The sequence below is a fragment of the Anabrus simplex genome, chromosome 1 (assembly GCF_040414725.1).
Source record: "Anabrus simplex isolate iqAnaSimp1 chromosome 1, ASM4041472v1, whole genome shotgun sequence".
NCBI classification, from domain to species: Eukaryota; Metazoa; Arthropoda; class Insecta; order Orthoptera; family Tettigoniidae; genus Anabrus; species Anabrus simplex.
Genome location: NC_090265.1, coordinates 1,610,373,363 through 1,610,384,372, shown reverse-complemented (window position 1 = coordinate 1,610,384,372; position 11,010 = coordinate 1,610,373,363). Strand labels below are relative to the sequence as shown.

General features: G+C 38.0%; 1 protein-coding gene across 2 annotated transcripts in view; it reads right to left on the bottom strand.

Moving 5' to 3' along the window:
* Positions 1 to 4,752: 4,752 nt before the first annotated feature.
* Positions 4,753 to 11,010, bottom strand: part of LOC136858587 (uncharacterized) — a 177,147-nt gene continuing 170,889 nt past the window's right edge. Inside the window, exon 7 of one of the 2 annotated variants that reach the window (XM_067138256.2) lies at positions 4,753 to 5,222. In XM_067138256.2, coding sequence (XP_066994357.2) covers positions 5,035 to 5,222 — 188 coding nt within the window. In that variant the 3' untranslated portion in view covers positions 4,753 to 5,034. The remainder of the gene's footprint in view (positions 5,223 to 11,010) is intronic. The other variant, XM_067138257.2, reaches the window with a different exon arrangement.

The window sequence follows — 11,010 nt, the reverse complement described above, 5'->3', positions numbered from 1 at the left end:
TCCAAATTAGGTAATTCATTTACTGTTATAAATATCTTTGGCTTTTAAGTCAGTCAACAGATATTAAATTTTCAAATTATTGAGACAAATGGTCAGTTTCCTTTTAAATGTGAAAGTGGTGCAAGTTCCCTGCTGTTATACCTTACTTGAGCGATAAACTGATTTCCTCACTATTATTTGCCACCTGTTACCTGTTGAAACTCTAGCCCTAAACTGGAACAGAATTCAATGGAAGTACAGTTTATTGATTTTTCCCACATTGTTCCAAACATCAACAGACCACATGATTTCAACTCTCCTGGACTTTTCTTTGGGCCCAATACGATATGGTTCACTCTTATCTCGAGTCCATTACTTTGCTGGATGCAGAGTGGTTAGCGATAGATGGTGTAGGGAATTTTTGGATCTTACAAGGTTTCTAGATAAGTCTCTACTGCTGGTGTGGCTTCATAAAACAATCTGCTGAGCTGAAGAACCCCCAAAAGGAAAGATATAATATATAGCAATAAGTGATCACATCCTTCATGTTGTGTGTTGTTACCAAGCCAAAGATTGATACTCATTCAGTTACTGGTGAACTGGCAACCTTACTTGGATCTGCGAACGCCAGCGTATCAAGAGGAAAGCATAGGAACCACCACTCAGAGAAAGCTGTAGTTAAGAGTTGGCAATAAGGTTCTGTATGATCTGCATGCCTTGCAGCATGGCTCACCGATTCATGTATATCAGATGTTGCAAATTTTTATTTTTCTTGACAGTTTCCAGTGTGCTTTTGTTAAGAAAGCATGTGATTGTAGATTTATTTAAGAAATTGTTGTTTTGGTGTCAGACTTGTGCAAATGCTCTGCAGAAACTTTGTAGATGGGGTAGATTATTTGGGGTAGATTATTTATTTATCAATGTGTAGGCCTATAAGCAAAGTTAAATAAGTACTTAATGTTTCAAATATGAATGTAGTGAAGAACATGTTGTCGAAGCCATTTTCTGCATTAACTTATGAGGAGAGACTACTAATTGAAGAAGAAGGGAGATCCCTTCCAGATTTAACAATAGAAGCATTAGGTACCAGTCAAGGCAAAGTGTACACAATGTGTTTCAATAGTTATAATACATGGAATTATGATTGTAACAATGCCAATGCTCTGTTCTGATTCCCATGAATTTTATTCAATGGTGAGCTCTTATATTAAGAAAACGATCTCATATAGCAAGACAAAATATAATAAGCACAAACATTCAAAGACTCATTTAAATAATCAGACAGAACTTGCATGCATTATTGGGAACTGTAAACATTCAACAGCATCTCAATTCTGCAAATTGGATTAATCCAAAAGCATAACGAGAATGTTACAAAAAATAGGTAGTATATTCTATCCAAAATACTTAATTGCATAAAATTCTGTGGACATTTGAACTAGCCTTGTGCAGTTGTAATGAAAAAAGAAGTTTCATCAAATGATTGATTTATGTGCCGATTTGGATAGCATGTTAAGAGAACATTTAGGAAGTTCTAGGCTGTTTAAAGGCATATCTAAAACAATCCAAAAGGAATTATTACACAGTATGTTAACAGTGTTGTGATATCAGTTCTCATGAATTACAATAGGCATCTTTTGTTGCTATAATGAGTGATGAAACGAGTGACTGCACCCAAAAGTGCCATCGCATTGCATCTTTGGAAGTTTGTGATGTAATCACAAGAAATATACAGCATCAACTAGTTAGTTTACTGGTGCATCATAAATCTTGTACAATTGAGCATTTTGGTGGATTTTATTTTACCATCTGATTCCGAGTGCAAAACACTCTCTTGAACAATTTTAAATGAAATTTTTCTGATCATTCCTTCAGATAAATTAATTGCTCACTTTTATGATGGGTCAAGTGTCATGAGTGGCAGGCATGGGGGTGTGCAAACAAAAATCAAGGAGAACTATCCAAGGCTAACTTTTTCATTCTTATGCCTACCAGTTGAATTTAATAATGACCCAAGCATCATCAAAAAGCAAGCAAGTAAGGTTATTTTTCCAATTTACATGAAATACTGTAATTCCTTTCTAATTCTCCACAATGCACTGCTGTGTTCGACAAGATAGTACAGTGAAAGGTACCTCGTTCTGCACCTACACAATGGAATTTCAAAAGATGCACACTGACAGCTGTGTGTGAACACAGAAGTGATCTTATTGAATGTCTGCAAGAAATACAAGAAGAAGCATGGTAGACGATGACCATTAATCAAGGTTCAGCAATAGAAGAAAAGAAAATGATAAGTTCATCTTTTAGTTGACATTTATTTTGTCATGATGATCATGCTCCATGTTGATATATTAATCAACTACAGAAAGTCAAAACGGACCTTTTCTTTTAATGATACTCAAAGGGCACTCTGTGATATTTTGAAACAAAAAGTAACATCAATGAAATTACAAAGCAAACAGACATCCTTTCAAAGAAATCATGTTACCTAGAATTGAAATATAAGCACACCAACGATTCTGTAAGTTATCACTGAGTTGTAATTTAGGAAGTTTGTGATGTAAAGCATCGATTCAAATTCAATGGCCATTGAATCGCTTCAACACTATTTTTATCAGGTAATTTTCTGAAGTATACCTTGAAATTTCCAACTGAGGAACTGAACACCACAGTTCAAAATTACCGAATGTTCGATGAAGATCGTTTACAAATAGACTTGTCAATAAATTGAAACTGTTAAACTGCTGGTTATTCTCATCACAACTCTACTGACTACATCAGAAGCTGAAAGTTGCTTTTCTACTCTGCAAAGAGTAAAATCCTTTCTCTGATCAACCACTTGCCAGGACAGACTGAATACGTTATCCATGCTGTCTATTAAATGGGACTTTTTGGCTGGTATATCCAGCTTTAATAAATGCATCATAGACCACTTCATTCACCAGGAAGATTGCTGCATGGAATTCATCTACAAGAAATAGGGTGAGTTTACAGTTTATACATTAATTTTCATGGTTCAGTATTAAACTAATGTAATCTTTTTATATGTATGTTACACAGTGGAAGACGTGGTAATATAGTGGTGCAATTAACTGCATCTAACAAAGATGGTTGAGCTCGACTCTCGACCAATGCATGTGCCGTTTCAAAACTAAAAATCATGTCCTGTGCTTTGATTTGCTCATGTGCAAAAGGAACCATAAAGTCTCACAAAGCTAAAAACTTGCCTTGCCTTTTTCGTTGTATGGTATAACATAGTCTGAAGGTGGAGCTGTGTTACTGAGACATGCCTATTCTTGGAATCATTGACACTTCCTCCCTAAGCATGACTGTAAATCACAGTCTGACCTCTCTTGGACTATACTGTAACCCTCTTTGGGATGACCTTGTTTTGCAGGAAGTAAAAGGAAAGAAAGTCCTTTAGACTTGGCTTGAGAATTTGTATGGAAATGTCATTGCTCTGGGTTGGCCTCTTGCTACTGGATCGCACTGTTGTGAAGAATTATTTCAAGGGTTTAAACTGATCCTCTTTCAAAAAAGGTTTTAATGGGCAGTCATTCCACTCTTTGTAATACTACTGGAAAGATGAGACAAGCAATAGAAGTAATTATGTTATTACCAGAATGATCATTCTACAGTACAAGTAGGCTAATCATGAAGATGTTTCTTCATAATGGTACAGTTGAAAGTGAATTCTTTAATGTTAGATAATCATGAAAACAGGAATGTTAGTATCATCAGATGATTTCCCCTTCCATTAAGAAAGCTGGCTGTGAAAGTTGTAGTCAGGTTTTGTAACTACTGTAAGTATGAGTGTGTTGATACTAGATCAGCCGGCTATGCGAGCTAAGGATAATGTTTATTTAAAGATAAAAATTTCATTGTTCCGTATTGAAATTATTAACATTAAAAATTAATTGAAGTTCAACCAATTCAATACATAAAAGAAAGAAATGTAGTAATTACATTCTTATTTAAATGGGACCGGTTTCGACCCTAGTCCAGGTCATCGTCAGCCGTAAAAACAAGTAGGCGAAATCACACAATGTTTATGAATATTGGAGAAATGGGTCAGTTTCACACTCTGTCAGGCACAAAGTCACAACACTATCAAATAATATATGAAGATTATAAATAAACTTGAAGTCGCCAACTTCGACTACTTCAATCATGTCCTAATAATTTTTTCAATTTAAAAAATAGCGCACTGTGCATATAAGTTTTCATTTGTTTTCCGATATTGCGCTTTTTACTACATTTTTTTCTCTTTACAATTGTTTTTTCAAGTCAACTGTTTTTCAAGAACTTAGCAGGAGCACAAGTTCTCATTCAATTATACTGATTTGCGTCGTATATTTTTTATATACGTACTTAACTTCCCGCAACCGAGACAAATATTGGACCTTCAAGACATTCTCCACTCTACTGTGGCGTTCGAGACCGCAGCGCATGACCTTGAATGTGCCGCGCTGATCACTGGGAACTGGCGGTTTGCTTCTACAAATCTATTCGTCTGCGACTTCAAGTTTATTTATAATCTTCATATATTATTTGATAGTGTTGTGACTTTGTGCCTGACAGAGTGTGAAACTGACCCATTTCTCCAATATTCATAAACATTGTGTGATTTCGCCTACTTGTTTTTACGGCTGACGATGACCTGGACTAGGGTCGAAACCGGTCCCATTTAAATAAGAATGTAATTACTACATTTCTTTCTTTTATGTATTGAATTGGTTGAACTTCAATTATTTAATTTTTAATGCTAAGGATAGTGTGCCTGCCTCATACACAGAGGCCCTGGGTTCACTTCCTGGGCAGGACAGGGATCTTCACCTGGAAACTGCATATGATAATGATGATTTCATCTCTCACACCTTTTGATTTATTTCCACAACAGTATTCTAAACAAGTTATATGGTTTATTTTAACTTATACTTCAACGTAACTGAAAGTTATGGCTTCAGAACAAACCATAATCCCATATAATCAGTATAATTCTTTGTACTTTTTAGCATCACTTTGTATTGGATATCAATGCTGAAGAATATACTATCCAGCTGTTGTCATGAAATCACTTTCTGGTGGAGGCCAACAATTAACAGCATTTAGTTGGCAGTGTATTCTTCGAAGAAATGGTATGGCTAGCGTGAGAGTCCATAGAAGTCCTGTAAATGTTTGAAATGTTGCCAGAACAATGATGGACTGGTTTATGCCATCTGGATGCTGAAGAAGCACACCTGGAAATAAAGAACATGGGTTTTATTTGCAGTGTTTTTTGATACATTCTGATAAATGAAGGATTAAGCATAGTAGGTTATACAGAATCAAAGAGTCATTAATTTATCTAACAATATCAGAAAATCACAATAGCTGTCTAGACAGAAATCAGCAGTAGCATCATTAACGATATTGTGTCACAGTTTGATACAGATTTTACTGATTTTATTTTACATAAGACAAGTGTTAAATTGGCCTCATTTAAGCAGACACCTCGAACTCCGGACAGCGGACATCGGCATTTGTTCCGTCCACTTGACTTAAGCGGACACTTTACACGTTGCAGAACAATTTATTACGCCGGACCACATGTCATTCTTTCTTTTAAAACCATTCTTCAGACATACGGAAATCCCTTCTGAATGTTTGTACTATTTCGAGTGCAAGGGGAGAGAAGGTACATCGGAATGCAGTTCTACCTAGTGGTGTATAGGCCTATTCTGAGAATTCTAATTGCCCAGAAATGCTGCCAGAGACTGTTGACTCACAAGCTACCTGGGGATTTTCTTCCCTTCTTGCATCATTTTATTCATAACTCGGATAACGTCGAGCTCAGATAGTCAACTTGAGAAGGAAAAGACAGTACAGGCACTAATTAGTGAGACAGAAATACCGTAGCATTTCAGTTGTCTGTTAAACATGAGTAACAAGGAACGGTCGTGTTTCGATCTCAATGTAAGAAGAAATGTAATTATAGAAAGTGACGAGGGACTTTCAGTGAGAAAGCTTGCCAAAAAATTCAACTGCGGGAAAACAAATAAACACTATTGTGAAGAATAGAACTGAAATTTTAATGAAGTGAGAGGAAAACAGGAATCGAGGAGTGAAAAGAAAGTGGCAATCAGTTTTTCAGAAGTGAAGCTTGCGGTATATGAGTGGTTCAAGTGTGCTCGAGTGAAGAAACTGTGTGTGAGTGGACCAATGTTACAAGAAAAAGCTCACGAAATTGCAAATAATCTGAAAGTTGAGAAATTTGTAGCTAGCAATGGTTGGTTAGATTGTTTTAGAAAACGTGATAACGTTAGTTACAAAACAGCCTGTGGAGAAGGTGGTGGTGGTGTGTCTGCGACCGAAGTAGCAGATTGGAAAGATAGGTTACCAGACATTTTGCATAGTTACGAAATGAAAGACATTTTGAATGTTGATGAAAATGGTCTGTTCTTTAGGGCGATCCCAAGAAGTCACTAACTTTGCCAAATAAAAGTTGCAAGGGTGGGAAAATGTCAAAAGAAAGAATCACCATCATGTTTTGTTGTAATGCACGCGGTGAAAAGGAAAATCCTCTAATAATAGGTAAATCCTTGAGACCCAGGTGCTTCAGAAACATGGAATTAAATTGTCTTGGTGTTGAACGGCATGGGAATAAAAAGGCATGGATGACGTCAGCAATATTCGAGAGTTGGCTCCTAGCTTTGGATTCCAAGATGAAGGCCAGAAACCGCAACATGATCTTATTGCTAGATAATGCTACGTGTCATCCAGAAATACGGGTTTCAAATATAAAACTCTTGTTCCTCCCACCCAATACCACTTCTCATCTTCAGCCATTGGATCAAGGAATCATTCAAGCATTCAAATTAGACTATCGTAGGAGGGTTTTACGGTCGTTAGTGGCACACATGGATGAAGCAGACTTAGCAAGATTTGAAGAAGATCAATGTTGGCGATGCAGTTTCGTGGACAAAGGCAGCCTGGAATGCAGTCAGCGAAACCACAATCAGGAAATGCTTCGCGAAATGCGGCCTATGTCTATGTCTCCACCAGTGATGAAACTCCCTCTCGCCATTTAAAGGCTAGAGGGGAAGGAGATTGCAGGCTAAGGGCTCTGTTCAGGATCAGAATTCAGGACAGGTGTCTGCGAGAAATCAGTACGAGTAACTGCAGGTAGAACAACCAAGGGAAGATGAGGAACAGGGAACCGTTGCTGAGATGTGTGGAGGTGGGAGGAAGGGAAAAGGTAGGAAAGGGAAATGTAGTGTAGTGGAAAGGAAAAGACAGGTGGAACAGGGTCATGAGAGGGAGAAAAGGGAGGAGGAAGTAGCTTCTGCAGCAGTGAGAGCAGATAGGGATGACCAGGGGGGGGGGGGGGGGAGGGGATCAAATGAGATGGGTAGGGTTAAGGCTCTGCTCATGGGGGATTCCATCGTTAGACATGTGGGGAAAGTGTGCGAGGAAAAGGAACCAGGAATTAGGTTGAGGCAGATGTTGAGGAAAGTAGAAGAGAAGGAAGAGGGAAAGGAGAAGGTGGTAGTGTTTCATGTTGGTACTAACAACGTAAGGCAAACAGGTATAAGTACCAACATAGTTGGGGATGTGTGGGGTCTGGTAAATGTAGCATGGATGAAGAGATTGTTATCAGTGGAATATTGTGTAGGACGGATACTGACTGGAAGCTGAATGGGGATTTAAATGAGACTATGGGGTGGGTATGTGGGAAACTGAGAGTGAGATTTCTAGATCCTAATGGGTGGGTAGGAGACAGGGATCTGTGCTCAGATGGCCTTCACTTAAACTGCAGTGGTACATATAAGTTAGGAAACTTGTGTAGAAGGTTTATAGGCAGGTACATTCAGGGAAATGGGGTGGCCTAGGGAGCGGTGTGAAGTTAACAGGGAACTGGAAATCAAGTAGGGATGACATAAAAATGTTAGTGCTCAACTGTAGAAGCATTGTAAACAAAGGAATCGAATTAAGTAATTTAATAGATATATACTTACCAGATATTGTAATAGGAGTTGAATCATGGCTGAGAAATGATATAATGGATGCAGAAATATTCTTACGGAACTGGAGTGTGTATCACAGAGATAGGATGGGAATGGAAGGAGAGGGGAGTATTCATTCTGGTGAAAGAAGAATTTGTAAGCTACAAAAAATTAAGGATGAAAAACATGAAATTCTTGGTGTAAGGCTCATCTCTAAAGATAATAGGCAACTTGATGTCTTTGGAGTGTACAGACTGGGAAAGGGTAGTGCTGATGCTGATTCAGAATTATTTGATAAGATAATCAGCTATGTTGGAAATGATATGGAAAGGAATGTGATAGTAGCAGGTGATCTCAATTTACCAAATGTCAATATGGAAGGTAATGCGAATGACAGGAAGCATGAACAACAAATGGCAAATAAGTTAATATGGGAAGGGCAGCTGATTCAGAAACTGATGGAACCAACCAGAGGGAAGAATATTTTGGATGTGGTGCTGATAAAACCAGATGAGCTCTACAGAGAAACCGAAGTAATAGATGGTATTAGTGATCACGAAGCTGTTTTGGTCGTAGTTAAAAATAAATGTGATACAAAGGAAGGTATTAAAATTAGGACTATTAGGCAGTAACATATGGCTGACAAAACAGGCATGAGGAAGTTTTTAAAAACAGTAATTATGAATGCTGGTAAATGGTAAATAAAAATATAAACAGACTCTGAGATGGGTTTAAAGCAATTGTTAAGGAATGTGAAGATAGGTTTGTACCTTTAAAGGTGGTAAGGAACGGTAAAGATCCACTATATTATAACAGAGAAGTAAAGAGATTAAAAAGGAGGTGCAGGTTGGAACGAAATAGTTAGAAATGGTTTTGGAAGTAAAGAGAGATTGAATTAATTTACTAGGAAATTGAATCTAGCAAAGAAGTCAGCTAAGGATAACATGATGGCAAGCATAATTGGTGGTCATACAAATTTTAGTGAAAAATGGAAGAGTATTTATAGGTAGGGGAACCTGTCCTAAAATGACATACTTCGATAAAACGACATACCGGTCGTTTCTCCTAAATGACGCATGGGGCAGCACTTATCTCTAGCTTGAATTATTCATGGATTGGTAAGACTGGAGCAGAGTTTATAGCATTGCTGCTGTTGCCGCGGTTTTTGTGTAGTAGTGGAAATCTCTCAACATCACTTCATTGAATTATAAAGTAAGTGTAATTCTATTACCAAATATGTTTATTTCAAATAGCGTAACAAATTTTTTTACATATAGGGTAACTAAAAGCATTCATTCTGATTATTTTGTGGTATTTACATAACCCCTCACACAAGGCGTTTGTTGAGCATTGCTGTGATGTGTTTGAGGTTAACAATGTTGTTAAAATGACATACTGTGTACTAAGGTAAAATGACATACTATGTCATTTTACCCGAGCAAAGTTTAATTTCATTTTCCTCCTTCACACTATTAAGACCATTGGTAATTGGATGAATAGGACTAACATCACGATTGTTGTTGTTGTTGTTGTCGTTGTTGGTTGTTGCTTAACCTTTTGAGGTTTGGGAAATTTGTGGTCGCCAACCCGTTATTATTATTATTTGCAGAGATAATGGTTGGGAGTTACAAGAGAAGTAATACTCGACAATCATGGGATAAAACAAATATGGAGCAAGGCATGAATGCTGTTAAAAAAAAGGAAATGGACTGGTATCTTGCATCCAAGACCTTTAATGTCCCACAAGCTACGCTGAGGAGGAGAGTTCTAGGGAAAAATAAGAACGTAACTGGTGCTGATAAGGGACTGGGCCGCTATAAAACTACTTTTCCTTTGTTCATGGAGGTTGATCTTATACAGCATATTCAAGATCTTGAATCTAGTCTTTTTGGTTTAACACTGGATGATGTTCGAAGGCTAGCGTATCAATTAGCTGAAAGTAATGGATTAGATCATCGTTTTAGCAAAGAAGAGAAGATGGCAGGTTAGTATATTTCTGATAAACTGTAAGCTATTTGTTAAAAGGCTGTAGGATAGTGGCACTAATTTAATTTATCACAAATGTGTGTATCTTTTCTAGGCTGGGAATGGTTACGTGGTTTTCGGAAGAGGCACCCTGAGCTTTCATTGAGGCGACCAGAAGCAACTTCAGCAGGAAGAGCCCGAGCATTCAATAAGCCACAAGTCTCTCTGTTTTTTGATAAATTAGAACTTGTTCTTACCCAGAATGGTATCCATCCAACAAGGATTTACAATGCAGACGAATCGGCTCTCTCCACAGTTCAGAGGCCCCAGAAGATTCTAGCTTCTAAAGGCAAGAAGCAAGTTGGTTCTATGACCAGTTCTGAAAGGGGTCAGCATGCGACCGTAATATGCTGTATGAGCTCTGCTGGCATTTTCATTCCGCCTGCAATAATATTTGCTAGAAAGAAGTTCAAAAATGAACTTTTTGATAGAGCACCTACAGGAACATTGGCTCTTATAAACAAAACGGGCTGGATGACAGGAGAACTGTTCCTTCAGTGGTTGAAACACTTCCAACAACATGTCAATTCATCAAAAGACCAGAAGGTGCTTCTCCTACTTGATGGCCATGCTAGTCATAAGCATGTTGATGTGCTAACATATGCTAAGGACAATGGTATCATCATGCTCTCGTTCCCTCCTCACTGCACCCATCGGCTTCAGCCTCTGGATGTGGCATTCTTTGGACCACTGAAGACATATTATAATCAAGAAGTATCCAAATGGCTCAAAGCCCACCCAGGAAGAGTTGTTACCCAGTACCAAATGGCTAGTTTGTTTTCATTAGCCTACGGGAAAGCAGCTTCAATTCACAATGCTACCAGTGGGTTTGGCAAAACAGGCATTTGGCCTTTAGATCGTGATGTGTTTCCAGATCATGTCTTCTGCGCAGCAGCAGTTACGGAAAGGTCTCTGCAATGCGAGCAACACCAGGAAGCAGACCAGGAAGACCAAAACAAGTCAAACAGTGAAACATTGAAAGAGGGTGCAACAGCATCCTTCCCACCTCCTCAAGATT